This window comes from Leucopleurus acutus (genome assembly GCF_964270905.1).
Source record: "Leucopleurus acutus genome assembly, chromosome: 6".
Taxonomy (NCBI): domain Eukaryota; kingdom Metazoa; phylum Chordata; class Mammalia; order Artiodactyla; family Delphinidae; genus Leucopleurus; species Leucopleurus acutus.
Genome location: NC_139149.1, coordinates 109,456,646 through 109,479,916, shown reverse-complemented (window position 1 = coordinate 109,479,916; position 23,271 = coordinate 109,456,646). Strand labels below are relative to the sequence as shown.

Genomic DNA, 23,271 nt, shown 5'->3' with positions numbered 1-23,271 from the left:
TTCGGGTTTTGAGTATTGGCAGACAGTATAATATCTTTTCTTTAATTTTGAATTTGCCTACTACTTTTCTTTGGAGTCAAGTTGAAGACTCTGGCACCTAAAGTTATTTTCCTATTTGCCGGGTACTTTGTATTCATTCCTTGTGAATCCGTGTTAGCGTTTAGGGATCTTATAATGGCGGGGAGGTGGTCCTGATTAACACGTACTCTCTTTAATCTCTGCTCTGTAAAGGTGTAATGCATCAAGTAAAACACTTAGCAGAATCGGAATCATTGTTGACAAGTCCACCAAAGGCATGTACGAATGGGTCAGGATCCTTGGGGTCCACGACGTCTGTCAGCAGCGGAACAGCCACGGCTGCCACTAACGCCTCAGCTGACTTGGGATCCCCCAGCTTGCAGCACAGCAGAGATGATTCCTTAGACCTGAGCCCTCAAGGGTAAGTCAGAGTTTTGCAGTGATTTTTGTGCTCTTTGCCTTTAACTCTGCCCTGGTACCTGAGACTCACACAGAGAAGTAAACGGTAAAATATTATGGAGAGTGTACGTTTTCTATTTTTCCATGTATATTGTGTTAGATATTTAAGGGGAATGGGAAGAAACCTGTTGTATTGAGCCATGTTTAGGAACCACAAGAGATACATGGTGTTTCCATACAAGGGAACTAAGGCTCAGAGAAGCTAAGTGACTGGTATAGTGTCATGTACTTATTTTACAGATGCGGGATTTGAGCTCTCATTTCTGATTTCGTAATCTTGCGATTATTTACTATATTGCAGCATACATACCAGCTTTAAGAAATCCAGATATTTAATATAGTGAAAAATATTAAAAATCGGAATTTTTAGACTGTAAAGGAAAAAAGATCCCGATTTCCCATTTATCTTTAACTGGCATATGGGAACTTTTGCTGTTAATAAAGGCAAATGAGAGTTCTAAGTTCTCTGCTTCCACCTCTTTTTTAATTCCTTTGTTGTACTGTGCTGCTGAGAACATTACCAAACCCTCGTGTTGAAACAAGTCACACTCTAAAAGTGTTTCTGTTTCTTTGATGTAAGCTGAAAAGTAGATCTTGGTAAAACATTATACTTAATAAGTGGGGTCCAAACATTTAATCTTACAAGCTGCAAGGTAGCATTGTCCTGTGAAGCTAGCCCACTCCGAACCCCAGCTGCTTTTGGTGCCCCTTGGTGGCAGTTGTCCAGCCTGGTTTAAGTATGAATTTGGCAGTTCTGTGACTTCTGGCACAGCCACTGTTAATTTTAGGAAGCTGCTGGGTTTAAGTGGTACCATGTAGTGGGCACAGTCCAAGGAGTTTGAGAATGCCAGAGACCCTCCACCTTCACTGTTTTCAAGTTGGATTGTCTTGCCATTTTCCCTCCCAGCCTTGCCTGCCTCTCTACTTCCTCCCGAGCCCCGCTCCCTCCCCCAGCTGCTGCAGTAACCTTAAGTCATTGCAGATGTTACAGAAAAATCCGATCTGACTTTTTTGGCCAGCCCAATACTATATTATAGCACAGGCACTTGGTAAAATACGATGCAGCTCAGACAAATGCCGTATTTCTGAGCTACATACGTAAAATATATGAGACAAATATGCAGTGCAAAGAACCTATATGATTATAGGTTCTGACAGTTGATACTCTTAAAGAAAGAGGAAAGGACCTTTTTCTTAAAATACTTTCAGAGTTTTAAGTGATTCCTTTCTCTTCTAATATGGTTTTAAATGAAAAGTTTATATAAATTAGTAAAGGTGGAATTGTTTAACTTTAAGTTTATTCCTTGAAAGTTCACTTGTCCTGATCGTCAGGTATATTGATCACACTATTAAGTGTTTTCAGGAGACATGTCAGGTGTTGGAAGACTTTAAATATTTTTTTCAAACTTTTTCTTACTTGGGTCATAGACCAACTGAACTAGAACTTTTTTTCTTCTTCCCCACTTTATGTAGCTTTGTTATTTGAAGGATGATATTTTAAACTATTTCTAGTGGTGTTAAAGATAGTGAAAATAGTACGCAAAGGCTACATACGTTCTGCTTCATATATTCTAATTCAAAATAGGCTACTCAGACTATCACTTGCCACATTTGTTTACAGATAATTTTGAATTTTTTAAAAAAGTACTTATAAATGCATTCATTCAGGATGTTATTGCCATTACACACCATGAAATTCCTTTGGGTAGTATTGGAAAGTATTTTGATAATATTAACAGTCAATGCTATGTATATTTTTCTTATTGTCATTTAGGTTAGGGAAGAAATAAGGTACCCAAATTTAACATATTCTTTTTCTAGTTTATGCATTGCATATTTGTTTCCTGTGCTTTATGTATGTACTGCATTTAATATTGGAGTTTAACACAGGATTAATGAGATATTCTATTTGGTTTTCTTTTTTTAAATTAATTAATTTCTTTATTTCTTTATATTTGGTAGCATTGGGTCTTCGTTGCTGTGCGCCGGCTTTCTCTAGTTGCGGCGAGCGGGGGCTACTCTTCAGTGTGGCACGTGGGCTTCTCGTTGCGGTGGCTTCTCTTGTTGCAGAGCTCGGGCTCTAGGCGCGCGGGCTTCAGTAGTTGTGGCTCACGGGCTTAGTTGCTCCACAGCATGTGGGATCTTCCCGGACTAGGGCTCAAACCCGTGTCCCCTGCATTGGCAGGTGGATTCTTAACCACTGCACCACCAGGGAAGTCCCTGGTTTTCTTTTTAGTAGTTCAGTATAGTCAAATAGCTAGCTATTTTCTGAACTAATCATTTTCTGTGTCTTGTACACTTCTAGAACATTGGTGCAGAGTTGGCATTAAATAATCACTAAATGAAAAATACCCTGTTATAACAATATTCTGCCATTTTAGCTTGCTTTTAAATGAGTGATGATACTAAATCATGGTAAGTGCTAAACTTATCCCATGTTTTCCCATGTGACAGTCGATTAAGTGATGTTCTAAAGAGAAAACGACTGCCAAAACGAGGATCAAGAAGGCCAAAGTATTCACCTCCAAGAGATGATGACAAAGTAGACAATCAAGGTAATTTTTGTGATGAAACTATGAGGCAGTAAAGGGAATGGTGGTAGCAGTTAAGGATACATACTTCATTAAAATTGCTGATAGCTTTGAAGCATGCCTGAGTTTCCTGAATTCCCAGTGTTGTTAGTTCTTTTAGCTAATTTATTAAGAGTGGGAATCTTAAATTTCAGTTGGTTTTCATCGATTGCACTGAAATGATTTAATCGTCATTCTCTTTTCATAGCTAAAAGTCCCACCACTACTCAGTCACCTAAATCTTCTTTCCTGGCAAGCTTGAATCCGAAAACGTGGGGAAGGTTAAGCGCACAGTCTCACAGCAACAACATTGAACCGGCCCGAGCTGCGGGAGTTAGTGGTCTTGCCAGGGCCGCCTCAAAGGACACCATATCCAATAACAGGTAAGGTGGGGGGTTCTGTGTCACCTCTGTTCTCAGGTCAGAAAAACTTCACATTTTTCGGTCAGCATATTTATTATATGGAGATGAAACATGGACACAGATCTTTAATTTATGCTCAGAGGTGGTGGCATAGCTCAAGGATGGAGCCGATTCTCAATTCTTGAACCCTGTGTCTGGCTTTGTCCTGCATTCCAGTCTCACATTTTAAAATTCCTTTCAACATGTCTACTTGGGAGTTGTGTATGTTCAGAGCCAAACAAATAGGTTTCCCATCGAACCTGTCCCGTAGTTCTGTTCTAGAAAAAGAAAGCGGACGTATTTTTTGTACACATACGTGCGTGCTCTTTTATGATAACCCTCCTCTACCCTTTACAATGGAAGGTAAGGCTCTTAGAGCAGAGCCCTTTTTTAGAAACTTAGAATTCTGTCAGCTCAACGATTTCACACCAGTTTATGGCATTAAAAAATTATTTCTTTAAAATCCTATGGATTGTTTTGTCTTTTGGCTCTGGGTGTAACATACCAGCAAGGAGTGCTGCTTCTGCAAATAAGACATTTAAAAAAATCAAATTCCATTGGGAAAACAAGGAAGTTCTTTTTGTTTGGTTGATTGCTTTGGTTGGTTGGTGGTTCTGAACTTCAGTTAATAAAAATAATTAAGCAAATAGATTTCTGAAGCCATCAGAATTTGTAATTTAAACAGCGAGGTCTCAGCTGTCATAGCTAATTGTGCACCTAATAGGTGGATGTTTCTTTTCTATAGTTCTTTACTTCAGCTCTCCAGGGAACATAAATAAAGGACAGTGCAGATATGTCTGTACCTTAGAGAACAGTCATGTAAAATTGCTTTCAGGTGAACACTCAGGAAACTCTTAGGTTGTAGAGTCCCTAGAAGTTAGAACTGTTTCTTTGGTCTTCATGTAATGACCTGAAATGTATTTTAAGTACCTGTGCATTTCTCTAGGTATATCTTAGCCCACTTTCAAACTGAAACTTAATTGGGTTAATGTGGAATCTGAATTTACTAGTCTATAAGCATAGGCCAAAAAGGATTTTAAATGTAGCAACTATTTGCCTTTGACCAGAAGTTATAATTGAAATCCTTTCTGTGTACACTGAGACTTTAATATCTTTTTCCTTCTGGCAGAGAAAAAATCAAAGGTTGGATTAAAGAGCAGGCGCATAAATTTGTAGAGCGTTATTTCAGTTCTGAGAACATGGATGGAAGCAACCCTGCATTGAATGTCCTTCAGAGACTTTGTGCTGCAACCGAACAACTCAACCTCCAGGTACCGTGACTGGTGCATCTGGCTGGTTCACTTCTGTCTCTTCCGGCGTCTCTTCCGTCCTGCTCTTCTTTTCCTTGGTGACTCTCTAGCTTTTTAGCCAGACATGTACCTTTGCTGCTGACATTTCTTTAACTTGTCCCTTGACTTTTCGTGCATCATTTTATCATTAGATGGGCTAGACATCTGGTCTTTGACTTTCTTTCCTTCACCTCCCTTATTTCTTGACAAACGAAGAGACTTTAGAAATGTCCCTCAAGCACATCTCTTCTCTCAGTCCTCTTCAGCTACAGGTGTTAGCATTGAGAAGACCTTCCTTAACCCCTCTTTACCTGTGGCCTGAGAGTACTCAGAGAGGACAGAGATGTAATAACTAAGCCTTTTGTGTTTCATTTGACTCTGTTTGCATTTTTGATATACTTTGAGCAATATGCGTAGTACATGTTTTCCAAGAAGTTGTCTGTTTCATTCATACTTTAAATGTACTAATGTAAAGCCATACCTTGAACTCTTGTTATATCTCTTTTCATTTTGGTATTGTAGCTCCATTCCTCAATTTGTATTCTCATCCTTTGTCTTTTTTTTATTTTTTAACACAATTCCATTGGTTGAATATGAAGGTTTTTGGTTTTTTTTAATGTTAGTATGGATACTGGTTTTTTGTCATGAAGTAGTAACATTTTGTGAATGTGTGTGTAGGTAAGGTGTTATTTTTCAAAGCTCTACCAAGAATGCACCACCTGCCCCTGCCTTCTTTTTTAAAGGTGTTAAGAAAGTATCCAGTTGCTTTTGGGGAAATGTGAATTGTGCATTTAGTAAAGGCTGTCTAAATCAGTAAATATTGTTTTCAACTCTCTCAGGTGGATGGTGGAGCTGAGTGCCTTGTAGAAATCCGTAGCATAGTCTCAGAGTCAGATGTTTCATCATTTGAAATCCAACATAGTGGATTTGTGAAGCAGCTATTGCTTTATTTGACATCTAAAAGCGAAAAGGATGCTGTGAGCAGAGAGATCAGACTAAAGAGATTCCTTCATGTATTTTTTTCTTCTCCGGTAAGTTATCTAATAATAATGCCTGTGTGTCTTACTTTAAGCGTCATTGTTCACTAGTGTGTATATTTTCATCCCAGTAGTAATTTCGAGTAGTTTTTGGTCAAGATATTGAGGTAAAGTGTTTAGCTTGCTTATTATACACAGTTGGATTCATTAGTCTTTTATACATCAGGTAAATAATAAAACAACGAAATGGTGACTTGAAGCAAGGGCCTGTTCTGTGGTTGATGAACCTTGAGTCTTTGTTTTTCTGTCAGGCAAGCCATTAATAGTAGTCTCTCACTTGTGAATGTATTTTATTCTCAATATCTGTTTTTAAACATATTGCAGTTTGCAGTATATTTTTTTAAGGGAAATACAGTAGACATAGTGTAGCTATAGACATAAGATAGAGTAGACACATATACATTTCTATTTTGTATGTAAAACACAGAACTAACAATTGCATTGAAGAGTACTTAATCACCATTTATAATGTGGATTATGAGACCAGAAGCCACAGAGCAGCTTCAGTTCCTTCACCCTCAGTGAGTGAGAGCAAGAGAGTAACCTGAACACTGTTGACTCAACATCACTCTGCTTGTTCATATGGCTTAAGAGAAGGCATCCCTAGGGAAGATTCTCTGGTTCAGCTGTGTAATAGGGCTAAGGACAAGTCTCCTGTGTGAAACTGTGTCACCATGTCTTTTCAGTGTTTGCAGGCATTGCTTATATTATTTTAACTTGTGCAGCTACCTAAAGCAGAATTGATGTTTATTTGAGAATCATTAGATGTGTAGCAATATTGGATATAGTTTTATACCATGCTTAAAATTATGGGCAGGTCTGTAATCTCTTATCTGAAACTCCTTGGGGCTGGATGGGTTTCACGAGTTCTACCATACAGTATATACAGCATGTATTACCTGATATATCCCCAGTGGATTCTGAACAGTACTTTGTACACATTAAATATTTTTGCAGCAAAACATAGGACTATTCCTACTAAATAAAGGTTGAATAAAGACTCCAAATGGCCTTGTGTCTGTCTGAGTCAGGTTTTGCCACTAAATGAGTTGTGTTTTCAAGCCTTTTGGACTTAGGAATTGTGAATATGGGATTGTGGGCCTGTACAGAAAGAATGTCTTTATTGAAATAATTTCTTTGGAAAGTGTTCTAACCAAATCCATCAAAAAAGGTTCAGTAGATTAGATCTTGTAAAACTGCCTATTAAATTTTCTTGTTGAGCATTCCATTTTCATGAGGCCTTGCTTAACCTATTGGTTTATTTATAACTTCAGCTTCCTGGAGAGGAGCCCATTGGAAGAGTAGAACCAGTGGGTAATGCACCTTTGTTGGCATTAGTTCACAAGATGAACAACTGCCTCAGCCAGATGGAACAGTTTCCAGTCAAAGTGCATGACTTTCCGAGTGGAAATGGCACAGGAGGCAGGTAAGGATCATTGCCTAGGTGTGCCCTTGCCATTGGACTTTATGCTTTATTTTGTTGAGGTAAGGTGGCAAGAGGTCTAGTGACGTCTTGGTCTGCTCAAAGAACATTCATCTATAAGGACCGCAGAAATTAAATATTCTAAAGTGTGAATCAAATAATTTTTATCCATAAAGTCATACCCCGTATCTTAAACATGATGTTTTGAAAATATAAAACCAACTTGTGCTGGAAAGTTGTAATAGGCTTAGTTTTCCTTAAATTGATGTACTTTAATATATAAAGCTTTTCTCCAAGAAGTTTTTAGATATGGATAATAAAATGTTTACTTTGTGTGCAATAATGTGATTTCATTATAAGTGGTTTTGCAAAAACTTTGCATTTTGATGGGCTTTAACAAATAAGTTTATTTTTTTTCCATAATAAAGTAGTTTTACAGGACTCATGAAGTGCTGCAGAAAGAATTCATTAAGTTCATTGTTGTGCTCTTACGGAATGTTACGTGCTTCCTGGAATATTATGACTGGTTGCCTAGAAAATTTTAAAAAGTAGTTTGGGTTTAAAAAACACAGTCTGGTGTGTTTTAAAGATATTTAAAATTCTGACTGAATTAAAACAGTATGCATTATTGAATAATGAAGTGATCAGTGTGGACTAGATTTTTTTCTGCTTTGAAATTTAATGTAGAGAGTGGTATTTAATTTTGATTATTAAACTGTCCTGGAAGATTTTTATGAAATAAAGGGACACTTTCAAATATATTTGAGAAAACCATAGTGTTTTACATTTTTATCTAAATTTGTGTAAAATATGTCTGTTTACATATGTATATACCAATATAATGGAATATTCTTTCCCACACCCCTGTTTGCATGCGTTATGGAACCTTGTAGATAACTGCATTTTAAACTCGTCTTACTCTTGCCAGACCTTTTCAGAAATGAGCAGTTGAATATCATTACCAGGTCTAGACTGGAATAGCTATTAAACTGCTTCACTCAAAAGACTATAGCAAAGTAAAATTTAAAGGTTAGTTTTTAAAGTAATTTTGTAGCTGAAATCTTTGAAAGCAAAAATGAGAGGGTTTGTTGTTTGTTTTTAAATAAATAGGATTTAGTAGGCAATGGCAAAATATTGCAGAAGTGAGCATGCCCGAATGGTTCAGGAATTTTTATCCTGCGGAAATAATTAAATCTTGATCGTGAGGTATTTCCGCTTACATAGATTCATGGTGGGACAGAGATGGAAGGTTGATTTAACGTTTTCATATGCATGCGTACACATCCTCTTTTATTTCTTATTTTATCATAAAAAGTTTTTTCCAATAACTTGGAATTGCTGGCTTTACTATATACATAACTGGTAAGTGCTACTTTGTGTCTCAAGAAAAATGCAGAGTTTGTATTATCTTGCTTTTATTTTAGTTAGTGTATGTTGGTTTTGAAAATAATAGAATAACTTTTTTTTCATAAATTATCTTGAGCTTTTCTCTCAACAGAGGATCACAGGCTTTAAAATTTTTCAATACACATCAGTTAAAATGCCAGTTACAAAGACATCCAGACTGTGCAAATGTGAAGCAGTGGAAGGGTGGACCTGTCAAGATTGACCCTCTGGCTTTGGTGCAAGCAATCGAGAGATACCTTGTAGTTAGAGGTACTTTCTGTACATGTATATTGTGTGTTTATGTGTACATTTGGGATGAAATTAATATTAAGGGATATATAAATTATTTCCCTATTGCTGCTTCTGTCAAAACCTAGCATCAGGAACTTCTGTACTCATCATTTATTTTATATGTAGTATGTAGAAATTTTGTAGGGATTGACTGCTTACTTGGTTGATTGGGTGATGAGTTACTTTATCCTGGTGGAATGTAATAGAAATCACATTTTGTATCTGACAGTTTTCTTAATCTTTCTGCTTTGTAGATCAAAATGTAATATACATGTTTTTCTAGGAATATGTTAGTTTAACCAGTATATATAGGCTTTTCTTTGCCACATGAAATTGCTAGGAGTTTAACAGACTTCTTGGGTCCTTAGGGTATGGAAGAGTAAGAGAAGATGATGAAGACAGTGACGATGATGGCTCTGATGAGGAAATAGACGAGTCTCTGGTAAGGTGCTGTTCTTACCAAGTTTTAATGTGTAAAGTTCAGGGCCTGTAGCTTCAATGGCTTTTGTTTTGCTTTATTTAGGCTGCTCAATTCTTAAATTCAGGAAATGTACGACACAGGCTACAGTTTTACATCGGAGAACATTTGCTGCCGTATAACATGACTGTGTATCAGGCAGTACGGCAGTTCAGTATACAGGCCGAAGATGAACGGGAGTCCACGGATGATGAGAGCAATCCTCTAGGAAGAGCTGGTATTTGGACGAAAACTCATACAATATGGCAAGTCTGAAAATGATTTTGTTTGGTTTTTCATCAACATTGATACTGTTTGTGTGTTTTGGAATTCCTGTTACTGGCTGGCTTGCATAAGGAGAGAGGGGACTCTAAATTCTATGTTTTGTTATTAAAAGCCACTTCAAATGTTCCATCTTGTGTGTGTGCATATGTGTGTATGTGTGTATATTTAGCTTCCTCATTAAGTCTACTTGAAAATGTGTTTGGGCAATAAATAATCATAATTTGCACCTACTTTTCTAGTAGCTTCATTTCAAGTCTTTAAATAAGGCAAAAATGTCTCCGTAAGATGATGTTCCTTTAGGTAGTACGAAGTTTGGCATCTCTGAGCCCTTAGACGCATTTGGATGCAGCTTCCTGCACTGTTGGTGAATGTCTACTACTTACTTAAACAGGGTGATTCTTCTCAGAGCCACCCCCTGGAGTTTCTCAGGTGGCCCCTCCTAGGTGATCTTTTCTAGGAAGCAGTCCCATTGGCGGTTCTCCAAATCCACAACTAGGGAGAGAGAGGATAGCCCTCAGAGAGTTGTTCTGGTAACTCTGTGGTGTCTGTGGCTTGCACTTTGGCCTTGCAGAATAATTTGCCATTTTAAAATCTACTTTGGGTTTACATACTCTTATTACTTTAGGTACAAACCCGTGAGAGAGGATGAAGAAAGCAATAAAGATTGTGTTGGTGGCAAAAGAGGAAGAGCCCAAACAGCTCCAACAAAAACTTCCCCTAGAAATGCAAAAAAGCACGATGAGTTGTGGAACGGTAAGTGATGTCTAGAGGGGCAAGGAGATCGCCATGGGGCAGTAGTCTTCCTGTCTTGAAGGTTTTGACAGAGTGATTTATATCTAGTAGTAAAATCTTTTAATATAATTTATAAAAATATGAATTACTACAAATGCTTGGCTGCTTTTAATTGAACCCTTGACTTTAATGTCTAGAAAGTGAAAAGTTATCTTGAAAGAATTTGTGGGAAAACTTACCATTCTTTCCATGAAGAATTCATGTTTTTATGAAAACAAAAACAAATTTCATTAGTAGAACATATGCACTAAAGAAGAGGCTGAACATTGGCAGGTTGATCCTTAATTTTTATTGTTATTCATTATAATAGTGTGATCCACCAATTATAGAAGGAATAAAAAGTTTTGTTAGGTTATAAAATGACTACAGAAAGTAGTAAAACCTCCCAATTGACTTACCTTCCTTTGTAGTATTTCCTTCCAGTCTAACTTTGCTCATTTCCTCCCTTTCTTTCTTTCTTTTTTTTTTTTTTTTTTTTGCGATACGCGGGCCTCTCACTGCTGTGGCCTCTCCTGCCACGGAGCACAGGCTCCGGACGCGCAGGCTCAGTAGCCATGGCTTACGGGCCCAGCCGCTCTGTGGCATGTGGGATCTTCCCAGACCGGGGCACGAACCCGTGTCCCCTGCATCGGCAGGCGGACTCTCAACCACTGCGCCACCAGGGAAGCCCCTCTCCCTTTCTTTTTTATAAGATGGTTACAGTGCCTTACCAATAGGCTGCAGTCCTTGGGGACCAGCTCCTATCAGGGATTTCCAAACACTGGTGTTGTTGATGAAATTTTCCCTGATCCACAGAAGTAAGGGCATTGTAGCAACTTTGTTTTTCATAAAACTCATTTTTTTCTATATAAAAGGGTGTTTGAGATATTTGTTTTCTATGTTTTTGGTATTAAAACAATTGCCCTTTTATGCAGAGATAGTGTTGTGATTTTTAATTTCTTTGCTTGGTAGAAGTAAATGGCAACAGTTTCAATCTCTCTCTTTTTTTTAATGCTATTACTTTATGAGATCTAAGAACAAAGGAATTGCAGATCCTACTTGGAAACTATCACAGTCTATCATGTCCTAAGTCTTGGATTAAATAACCAAATCTTATTTTTATCAGATTTATAACTTGGGAGTATTTGTTTATCTTACATGGCCATTTTAAACCGGATATAAAAAAATCCAGGAAATTTCAGTAACAGTGAACTTAATTTAAACACCTTTTCTTTACTCCTCTCTGGCCATTTTATTGTCAGTTATTTTTCTGATATAAAGGAGGAATGCAAAGGAGTCAGTTTTTCTCCTTTACAATGTATGAGTATGGGAGAGAAAGTGAAAGCCTGGATGATTTATCTATAAGATAAAAAGGGGAAAAAAATTGTTCAAGCTGTCAGTACTGTACTAGTAAGATACCGAGTATTAAATCTTAACCACTCGTAGTTACTGTTTTTAGGCATGTTGAGATGATGCTGGCTTCGTTGACTCTGCCTTTCTAACTTTGATCAACACTTTGATCAAACTTTGATCTTTTGCCCTCTAGATGGAGTGTGCCCGTCAGTATCAAATCCTTTAGAAGTTTACCTCATACCCACACCACCTGAAAATATAACTTTTGAAGACCCTTCATTAGATGTGATTCTTCTTTTAAGAGTTTTACATGCCATCAGTCGATACTGGTATTACTTGTATGATGTAAGTAATGTTGTCTACTTTCGAACTTTTCCCTGATGTGTTGTCCATTACATGTTTTTTCTTAGTGTCTGTCTAGTGCTTGATCAGTTTCCTGTTGGACTAGAAATAGAAACAATGATTCAGCTGAACAGCACAGATCCTAGCCCAGCATGTATGAAAGATACTCTTCCAGTATGTTAGTAAGAACAAAGCGTAAAGCAGCTCTGTATACTTCATACAGTAAAGTCACCTATTTTGAGTTTAAAAATATGGTCAAATTATCTTTTGCATTTATATTTCAGTGGTAGTATTTATACGATAACTTGAGCAAGTGGTTTTTACAGGGCAAGATGGATATTAAGTAGTTTCTTAGTCTTTGCAACTGATATTTCCCCAAAATACTATAGAATACTCTGAACAATCATACCACTTTAGAAATATTAACGTTCAACATGCTGGTTTTAATCTCCAAAAACATGAATCTATTTTACTGTAAAAGCTGTATCAACAAGAAAAATTCTGCATTCTCCCAAATGTGTCATCATTAGGTAAAAATTCATCTAGGCAAAATAGTATTTATGCTTTATTTTATTGTTTTTAAGAATTAAACTGCCACCTCGGTAGTCTTAAGAGCAATATAATGAAATATACATACATTTAATTTAGTTCTCTAGGCAGACCTAGCTCTCTTGGCAGACTTGTAAATATTCTCTAGCTATAATTTATAAAATTAAGCTACCACATAAAAGTTGAACATTATTAGTTAAAAAATCTTTAGGTACCTTTAGCTAAAAGTTCATTTATTTAAGATGTGTATTAAATTCAAGTGAAAGTTGAATGCTTGTCTTTGATACTTCGCTAGTGGAGGGAAGAGTGAAGGAGCTGGCCCTGCATGAAGCGTTCGCTGTGTCAGTGGCGCGTGGGGGTTGGGCTGTCTCAGCTGTACGTTGTGAAAGCTGTCATTCAGGTTGGGACATACCAACAAGAAGCTGTGTGTTGGAAACCAGCAGGGGAAATCTCGGCACTCTGCATACGTATTTGGGAATAAAGGAAACGATGGTGACTGTAATCCTAATGTTTTACTACATAATAGACTTTTTTTTTTTTTAACATTTTACAGAATGCAGTGTGCAAGGAAATTATCCCAACTAGTGAATTTATTAACAGTAAGTTGACAGCAAAAGCAAATAGGCAGCTTCAGGATCCTTTAGTAATCATGACGGGAAACATCCCAACATGGCTTACTGAACTAGGAAAAACCTGGTAAGACAATCACTTCTGTAGTGGTGGGCTTGGGGGTGTTATCATTGTGTTGATCTTTATATATCTTGTTACAAAAACATCATCTTTAGCAAACCTATTTAAATGTGTTTAGTTAATGCGATTTTTGATCGTAGCTTGCTTAATTGTGTAGCTTCAGCATCCAAACAGGCTAGATGAGCTGGGGCCGGCGCTAGGTCTACTTGATAGTATCTTTATATATGAAATAGGGAAGTACACAAGGATTTTTAGTGAGGAGATTCAGCCCTCTTCCATCATAAAATTGGACACCAGAGGTGGAGTTTGGTTGATTCTCTCTCTGAGCCTGTTTGGGTCCAGACCTACATTCTTGGAGACTATAGGACTGCACTGATGGATACGGGAGCCACCAGCCACATGTAGCTGTATTTACGTTTAGATGAATTAAAATGAAAATTTTTAAATGGGAGATTTTTAGTCACACTGCCCACATCCTTGCGTGGCTACTCATATTGTACAGAATAGATGCTGGATGCTTAGATAATCATAGGAAGTGCTCTGGACGGTTCTGTGTCAAGAACTGCCAAAATCATATGTCAAGACGCAGTGGGGCCTTGGTACTGCAGAGTTCATTCTTTAAAGATAAGCAGCTGCCTTTTGGCAGTTTTGAGTGACTTAACAAATGCCAAAGCCCAGAGGAAAATCATGAACTTAGTGAAACCATTATTTGTGTCTATGTGGAATGGGATGGGTTGGCAACCTGGTGAGGTGGTGATTATATTTTAAAATTTCGCCTTCACTAGTCATGTTATGCTTACTGAATGTCATTGGGAGATTAAAGATGATCTTGGATGGGCTTGATTTTAATGGTTGAATTTCAGATTTCATAGTGAATGGCTACTTAATGCATTATTACTTGATCACTTAGAAATTTCATGCAAGAATTATGAAAATTCTTCAAAATTAGTTGAGTAGACCATTTTTATTGGTTACATTATAATTATTAATCTGTATCATATCAAAAGTTGTTTCTAAGCCAGGGTTTTTTAATGGTTTCTGATTCTAATTCAGTTAATAAATTTATATCGCATCTTTTTACAGCCCGTTTTTCTTCCCTTTTGATACCCGGCAAATGCTTTTTTATGTAACTGCATTTGATCGGGACCGAGCAATGCAAAGATTACTTGATACCAACCCAGAAATCAACCAGTCTGATTCTCAAGATAGCAGAGTTGCACCTAGATTGGATAGAAAAAAAGTAAGTTTCTCCCGAAAATATTTAAAGATAAGTCATACTGATAATGGATAAACTAGAAATGTGATGCATCTAATTATCCCTATTGGTTTAGAGGCTTATCTTAGTCACAGTTATCTTCTTTGCTTACCTTCTTATCATATGTGTTAGCCATATTTTCCTATCAGTCTCTTGGGATCTCTTGGGATTCTTCTTTATCCTCCAGTAAGAGTCCTTCCCTCCCACCCCGGTTTCTGTAATGATTTCTACAGTTGTTTTTCTCTTTTAGTCTCCATAACTCTTGTGCCAAGGAAGAATCTTCTCTTCTTTCACTGAGACCTCCTTCCTTTCCTTTCTAAATTAAGAACTCTAACCATATCTCCCTTTTATAATTGATCCCTTTATGCAGTAGGTAGAATTAATCAAATCCACATCATTGTCTTAGCAAATCACACCAATTAGAAGAGACAAACAAAATCCTTGATCTAGTTCATGTCTCTATACCCGTCAGCCTTGTATTGCTGACTGCATCTTCTTGTGCTTCTAATCCTGGCCGCATGGTGATAACTCTAAACCACACAGCCCTGGGCCATTTACATCTGAGACTAGTTCTGCACTTCTCACACCGCACTGCCTTTTACTTAGAACTTCTTTGTTCATCATCCTTTTTCTTGCTGAGGATTCTTATTCAAGTCTGTCTTCCTACAAACTTCTATCTCCAAAAGTCTCACAGAAGCCATTAGTAATGGCTTAAAAAGGGGGAGTGGGAGGAATGAGAAGCAAAACAAAAAAACATTGTTCTTAAATCCTATCTTTATTTGTATCGTTAGGATTCCATAAACAAGGTGTAGGTAGAATTTGGAAATCTATCAAGACCTTTCTCATCCCCCTGCATCTCATTAATAGATATTTGCAGTGGTGCTTGTAGGATCTCTGCTGGTCAGAGCCAGTAGGTTTCCAGCTCACCTGTCACCTCCACACCTATTTCTCCATCACCAAACTATAAATGTACACAGCGAGATTTCATGGAGCCACAGCCCTGCATTGCACTGATGTTTGAGAAGGTTACAGAGATCCTTTCTTCAACAACTTGAATTTTCTGAATTTGCCATGGGCTCAAGCTAATAACTACACTCACATCTAGCTTTTCTTCACGTACAGCAGGATGCTGTCAATGTTTATAGCACTGCAGCTATGTCTTAAAACCTCTTCTGAGGTGTGCTTCTTTTTTAAGAAATAATTTTTAACGATTGAATTGATTTTTTTTTTTTTTGCACTGAGAGAAATGCCACCTGTTTATCAAAGTTTCCTCACATTTGTACTTTTCTTTGCAGCGTACTGTGAACAGAGAGGAGCTGCTGAAACAAGCAGAGTCTGTGATGCAGGATCTCGGCAGCTCACGGGCCATGTTAGAAATTCAGTATGAAAATGAGGTGAGCTTATGAGGCTGTGTTGACTTGTGCTCTTGATAAGATATCCCTAGAGTTTCTTGGTCCTGTGAAATTCTAAAAGACGATTGGGAAATTTATCTCAAAACTTGAGATGTACTCTTGTTTTCTCTTGAATGATTTGTTCTAAGTTCTCCATTTTTCGAGGTTAAATTGCATAATAAAAGGGTTTTTTTTTTCCTGGCATTAGAGCAAGTGTTTGTGTAATCTTTAGGTTGATAAAGTGAAAGGCTTTAAACATAACTTTCAAAATGTTTGAACTGCGTTTTTAAAAAAATCAGGTTTATTTACAACTCATATATCATAAATGCACACTTTTAAGATACACATTTCTAAGTGTTGACAAATGTATACAGTCTATAACCACAACCACATCAAGATAAAGAAAAAATCCCATCACCACAGAAAGTTGTCTTAGACCGTTTTGCAGTCAGTCCCCAGCCTTCATCCCCAATCCCTGGCAACCATTGATCTGTATTCTGTCCCTCCAGTTTTGTCTTTGTACAGTATCATAATAAATGGAGTCATATAGTACATAGCCATTTGTGTTACTCTGCTTTCACTTAGTGTAATGCTAATTCATGTTGTTGCGTGTATCAGTTTGTTTCCTTTTATTGCTGAATAATAGTAATAGTCCATTACGTGGACATACCATCATATGTTTACCTAACCATCAGTTGATGCACATTTGAGGTGTTTCCACTTTCTTAGCTCTTATGAGTAATGCTGCTGTGAACATTTGTGTACAAGTCGTCGTGTAGACATATGTTTTCATTTCTCTTGGGTAAAATATAAAATACTTCAGGGTTGAATGGCTGAGTCTTTTGGTAAGGTATGTTTTGACTTTATATGAAACACCAAACCGTTTTCCAGAGTAACTGCCCCATTTTTCCTTCCCACCAGTAATGTAGTATGTGAATTTCACTTGCTTCACATGCTTACCAAAACTTGGTTATTGCCAGTCTTTTTAATTTTAGTTATTCTAGTGGATTTACGGTAGTTTTAATTTGCATTTCACTGATGATTAATGATACTATCTTTTCATTTCTTATCTTCTTTGGAGGAAGTGTCCAGGAATTCTGCCCACTTTTTCATTGGGTTTTGTTTTATCAGAGCTTTTAGGAGTTCTTTATACATTCTGCATACAAGTCCTTTATGAGATAAGTGTTTTGCAAATATTTTCTTTCAGCCTGTTGTTTATCTTTTCATTTCCTCATGAAGTATCTTTGAAAGAGCAGAAGTTGTTAATTTTGATGAAATCCAGTTTATCAATTTTTTCCCTTTCTGGTTTATGCTTTTTGTATCCCAAGAAAATTTCCATTAAACCGTGGTCTCAAGCATTTTTTCTTATTTGTTTTTTTAGGAGTTGTATAGTTTTAGCTCTTATATTCAGGCCTACGATCTGTTTTGAGTCTTTTGTTTTTTTTTTAGCTGCATTGGGTCTTTGTTGCAGCGCACGGGCTCTCTCCAGTTGCGGTGAGCGGGGGCTACTCTTCACTGCTGTGCGCGGGCTTCTCACTGCGGTAGCGTCTCTTCTTGCCGAGCACAGGCTCTAAGGCATGCAGGCTTCAGTAGGTGTGGCACACAGGCTCAGTAGTTGTGGCGCACTGGGTTAGTTGCTCCACAGCATGTGGAGTCTTCCCGGACCAGGGATCAAACCTGTGTCCCCTGCATTGGCAGGCAGATCCTTAACCACTGCGCCACCAGGGAAGTCTCTCACAGGATGTTCATTACGTTTGTGTTGAATCATGATCAGTTTGGGAGAGAGTTGATGTTTATGGTATTGAATCTTCCAGTGCGTGAATACAGCGTAGCCTTTCTCTGATTTAGGTCTTTAACTTCTCTCAGTATGCTTCATAACTGCAGTCTAGAGGTCTCTCGTGTACATGTTATATTAAGTTCCTCCCAAATAGTTGATGTTTTTTGATGGTTTTGAAAATAATATTGTTCTTTCTTTTCAATTTCCAGTTGCTGTTAGTTTGTAGAAGTAAAGTTTTCTTTGTTGACCTTGTTTTCTGTGACCTTGATAACTTAATTATTGGTTCTAAAAATTTTAAATAGATCATTTAGGATTGTTGTAGATACAGGGCTTGGGCAACTTTTCTGTGAAGAGCAAGATAATAAATGTTTCAGGCTTTGTGGACCATGTGGTCTTCATCACAGCTCCTCACTTCTGGCTTTGTAGCGTGAAAGTGGCCGTACACAATACAAACATGAATGAGCAGGGCTGTGTTCCAATAAAACTTTATTGATAGTCACTGAAATTTGAAGTCATATAATTTTCACACATTGTGAGATATTATTCAAGGATTTTTTCAACCGTTGAATATTGTAAAGCCCATTCTTAGCCTACAGACTGTACAAAACAGGCAGTAGGGCCTGAGCTGTAATTTGCTGTTCCATGTTGTAGACAGTCATGTCACCCATGAAAAAAGACAGCTTTACTTTCTTTCTAATCTTTCTTTTGTTTCTTTTGAGATGTTTTTAAATAGCCAGGCCAGTATGCCAAAAGACTCAAAATAATGATTTTCTATAATTGACTCTGAAGTACTGAGTCTCCTGGGGATACTTTCCTGCCTTTAAAAATATTTATTTTATTTATTTATTATTTATTTTATTTATTTTGGCTGCGCCGAGTCTTAGTTGCAGATGTGGGATCTTTTTTTAGTTGCGGCATGAGGAATTCTTAGTTGCAGCATGCGAGCTCCTTTAGTTGTGGCATGCAGACTCTTAGCTGCAGCACGCATACAGGATCTAGTTCCCTGAGCAGGCATCGAACGTGGGCCCCCTGCATGGGGAGCGCAGAGTCTTAACACACTGGACCAGCAGTGAAGTATCTTAATTTTTTTTTTTTTAAGACAAAACTTAAGTTTTTGGACATCTGAAACTTACGGACATGACATTTCCAAATACTCCATTTACTTATTATTTATTTATCAAAGCCAACAACTCTGCCTCCCAGTTTTCTTCTCTGTGAAGTGTGGGTTGTAGTACAGCCTCAGAGTTGTGACAGTTCATGTGGTGAAGAGTTAGAACCGTGCCGGGCTCTTGGTGAGCACTGTGTGTGTAGCAGTTTAATCTACAAAGCTGTCTGTCGTTAACCAAGTGATTTTAATCATGACTTGGATTTTTCACTCGTTTTCTTAAGCATTTTCTCCTCCTCATTAAGACTTTTGAATAGTTGACAGTATTTAATCATCAAATTTAAAATTGTAAGTAGTTACGTACTAAGTATACGGAGTGCCAGGATCCAGGTTATGGCAGAGTTCCTGCATTCCCAGGATCACAGCATAGTTGGGGGGACGCAGGACAGAGTGCGAATGGGTGTGGAAAGTGAGTGGTAGAGGTACCAAGTGAATGAGCCTTTCAGATGAGGCGCCTGTTTCAGGAAAGAGAGGGGAGAGTTAAGGAATCAAAGGGTGTAGCTTGAACAGAGGATCAGCCTTGGTGGTGAAGAGCAGAAGGGAGTAGCTCTGGAAGGGATGGGAGGCAGACGGAATGGAAGCTGGGATAAGAAATTTGGGTCTTTTGAATCTACCCCGGTCATGCCTGTTGCTCAGAGGATACAGCTCTTATATGTTTACATGTCCAGATTTCTTACTCATGAAACTGTAAGACCTTTGCTGTAGCCAGCTTGTTCTGCTTGGTTATTTAAACACGCTTTTTCTACTTCGTTTTACTCCAACATATTTTTCTCTCGTCAGGAATGAACGTCTTTACTCTCTCATCCTTCATGCCCCTGTTCAGATTGCGTCTTACATGAAACCTAAACTTAAGTTCAGAATAGCATCACACTGATTGTTCCACGGGTCAGGATTGAAATGCTGATACAGAAATCACAATCTTATGATTTTCACTGATGGGTCTTTCCTGATGACTCTGGAAGAAATTCTGTGAGCCAACTTCATTGAGGAAGAAGGGTTGGAGTGCTGGCTTTATATATGCTTAGGGCCTCGGGTTGTCAACCAGATTCAACCGTACAAGTCAGCTGGTGTCTGTTAGGAAGCCTTTCTAACTAGCTCTAGAAGAATCCTGACCAAAATGTCAGAACAGAATGGGCTCCATTCTTGAATAGAGATGACTGGTAAGCCAGGGAGGAACTAAGCCAGTCTCTGGGCTCAGCAAACCACTTAAGCCCATTACCTGTCACATGGTATATGCCTGCAGGACGATGAAGGGTTAGGAGCATGGACTGGGGAGCCTGGTGCTGCCACTTACTAGCTGTATGAAGTCGGGCTGGTTATGTAAACTCCCCAGTAATAACCCAACGAAGGGCACGGTGACTGTGCCTACCTCATTATGTTGTTTAAGTGATTAAATGCTAAAATGTGTAAAACACAACATTATCTGTTACGTGGTATATGCTAGTATATAAGCATTAGCTTTTGAAAGAGAAAGACTTTGAAAGTTTCAAATAACACAAGTTGTCAAACTTCTTTGTTTTTCTGTGCTTGTTTCTAGAGCTTTATGCTTTTCCTTCCTTTTGGAAGACATTTTCCTCTACCCTCCTAGGTTCTTCTGGCTGGTCACAGGACGTCTGAGTAACTCACCAAAATGGCCAAAACCCTCCTCTTAAATACTGTCTTCAGCCAAAGACAAAAGAGGATGTTGGGGGTAGTGGTTTGGGACTTAAAAGGGGGGGAGGAAGGCAGTCCACATGGAGCAAATGTTTGGTAAACAAATATTTGCCAGGCCAGGCAGAGACAATGGGACCCAGAGTGGACTCTGATCCCTAGGCCCTGTTTTCCTCCCACCATCCCTAGCCCATATTCTTTGCAGATACCTCTGGTGATAGCTCTGTTGTGGGAACGGGCCCTTAATCAAAATTCTTTTAGGCAGTTAGAGAGTATAAGTCAGTTTCTTCTGAGTCTTTTGGGCCTTGATTGTTTTCAGCTGTAAGTAATCCGCATGCCAAAGAGACCTTTGGGGCTGGCAAATTTTGTGTCTCCTCGTTCCTTTCAAAACAAATGAAGCGAAACCACAGTACCTACCTTTTTTTTTAAGGGAGTGGCTGGGTAGGATAAAGATTCCTGGAAAGGTCAGGTCTATCTACGGGGTTGCTGGCCAGCCCAGTGCAGAGCAGGTGTGACCTGGTCCTTCCACCCTCACAGAGGCTTCCTGGGATGAAAGTGTATACAGTTTTGCCCATGTCACTTAATATTTTAAGTTAAGTCTGTTTTACTGTTAGCAGTAACAGTATTTGGATGAAGGAAATAGGCTGATCTAATCTATGATTTCTGTTTAACCTGGGATAATTATGCTAAAAGGAGCTAGGATTAACTGGCTTTAAAGCACCATCTGGTGGATACCAGGTGTTACTGCAGTTTTTTCTTTTCTTCTTTCCCTACCTTCCTCCTAGGCTCACGTGTGAGTGGAGAACAAAATACACAAAGTCCTTACTGTCATGGAGCTTTTAGTTTGGGGAGGCCGATACACACACACACACACACACACACACACTCATTCATTCATGTACATGTATATGTAGGATGTGTGCTGAAGAACTAAAGCAAAATAAGAAGATAGAGCATGATGGGGAGAGGATAGGGTGGAATGAGGTGACATTTGAGCAGTAGTCATTACTATCTAGGGGAAGGGCTATCTCTTAGCAGAAGAAAAGTGAAGCAAAAGCCCTGAGGCAGAATTCTCTGCCTATTGGAGGATGACAGTGGCTAGAAATAGGAGTCAAGGGATCACATAGGACACCCAGGCCAAGCTAAGAATTTGAGCTTTTGCTTGAACGAGATGGGGAGCCTTTGGAGGCTGTGGAGGAATGATGTGAACTTAGGTTGTGTGAGGATCCACTCTCACGCTGTGAGAGTAGGACATGAGGTGTGGAGAGCGCCATTGCAGAGACCACTTAGGAGCCTCTAGCACTGGGCCAGATAAGAGATGCTGTGGTGACCAGTTTGGAACATATTCTGAAGGTGGGGCTTACAGTGTTTAATGATGGGTTGTTAAGGCGCCAGAAAGGGAAGCATCACGGGTGGCTCCAAGGCTTTGGTTGCAGCAGGAGGTGAATACGGATGCCAGTTACAGCCGTGGAGTACTGACAGAGACGTGGAGCTGGGTTAGAAAGCTTTGCCAGACCCAAGCGGGTCACTGTTTGGAAAGTTACAGTTGACCGTTTTGTGGACTACATCAGACCCTTTAAGCTAATGGGGAAAGGAACTGTGTTAATGGTGCAATAATACTCATTATTTACAAGTAATCAGTAAGTGAAATATAACCTTCCTGACAGGACTGTGGTTAGATTAGGCTTATAAACTATGGAATTAACTTATCTTTAGTTGCATATCTAATTTATGGTGTGAGCTGATAGGACCTTGTTAGAACATGAAGGAATAACTGTGGGTGCTGGTGTGGGTCCAGACGTTCCTTTTTTTGTGTTTTATTCAACAAACCTCTATTAAATGGCTGGTGTTTGCCCCGGCACTACAATGGATACAAGGTGAATTAAAGTTACCCCTAAGTGAGGTACGCAAGCATGTAATGAAATCATGGTAGTCTAATGTGGTGAGTACTTAAGTAGCCAAAATGTAAGTTCTGAAAAAGAAGCAAAGTAACTGCTTGGGCAGATGAAGAGGCTTCTCCTAAGGAGTGGACATTTGAGTTGGTTCCAGGGGAACAGTTCACCAGAGAGAGAATGGGAAAGAAATCCATTCCAGACAGTGCCATCTGTTCCCTGAGGGCACGGTATATAGCTGCAAGGGTACTCGTATTAGTATATGAGTTTGAACCATACAATTAAAATGTTGGGGCCACAGGAAGCAGGAAATAGTAAAGGGTTGCTGGTTCTCATTCCAGGTGACCTGGACTGAGGGAAGACAGGACAGTTTGGGAAATAACCTCTAATACATTCTGGTAGACAGTTGCTATTAGTATCCATTGCCAAAAGGTTGGCAGGTTAAAAAAAAGGGCAGCACAGATTCTAAACTTTAACTTGTCCTACTTATGTTCCTCTGTAGGTTGGCACAGGTCTGGGGCCTACACTGGAGTTTTATGCACTTGTATCTCAGGAACTACAGAGAGCTGACTTGGGTCTCTGGAGAGGGGAAGAAGTAACTCTTAGCAATCCAAAAGGTAATACTAATCTGTGACTAAGTCAATTTGTTATTCAGTTCAGGTAAAGGGCCCTTACAATTCATTATATATATTTAGCTTATAGCTAGAGGGCCTGGCTCTCTGACCTAATTTCTTTTCACCTTTGTTTTCTCATTTATCAAATAAGGGAGGCCCTTCCAGCTCTAGAGGACTTCATTCTGTGATCTGCTATCTGATTTTGA

General features: G+C 38.6%; 1 protein-coding gene across 15 annotated transcripts in view; it reads left to right on the top strand.

The window, feature by feature from the left end:
• TRIP12 (thyroid hormone receptor interactor 12) overlaps nt 1–23,271 on the top strand; it is a 149,489-nt gene that overhangs the window by 112,710 nt on the left and 13,508 nt on the right. For 10 of the 15 annotated variants that reach the window (XM_082841383.1, XM_082841392.1, XM_082841391.1 and 7 more), the window contains 15 exons: nt 232–439; nt 2,932–3,032; nt 3,256–3,430; nt 4,578–4,719; nt 5,577–5,768; nt 7,049–7,200; nt 8,681–8,853; nt 9,243–9,316; nt 9,398–9,597; nt 10,242–10,369; nt 11,934–12,085; nt 13,185–13,327; nt 14,405–14,561; nt 15,872–15,970; nt 22,954–23,068. In XM_082841383.1, coding sequence (XP_082697509.1) covers nt 232–439; nt 2,932–3,032; nt 3,256–3,430; nt 4,578–4,719; nt 5,577–5,768; nt 7,049–7,200; nt 8,681–8,853; nt 9,243–9,316; nt 9,398–9,597; nt 10,242–10,369; nt 11,934–12,085; nt 13,185–13,327; nt 14,405–14,561; nt 15,872–15,970; nt 22,954–23,068 — 2,211 coding nt within the window. The remainder of the gene's footprint in view (nt 1–231; nt 440–2,931; nt 3,033–3,255; nt 3,431–4,577; nt 4,720–5,576; nt 5,769–7,048; nt 7,201–8,680; nt 8,854–9,242; nt 9,317–9,397; nt 9,598–10,241; nt 10,370–11,933; nt 12,086–13,184; nt 13,328–14,404; nt 14,562–15,871; nt 15,971–22,953; nt 23,069–23,271) is intronic. The other 5 variants (XM_082841393.1, XM_082841389.1, XM_082841388.1 and 2 more) reach the window with 1 other exon arrangement.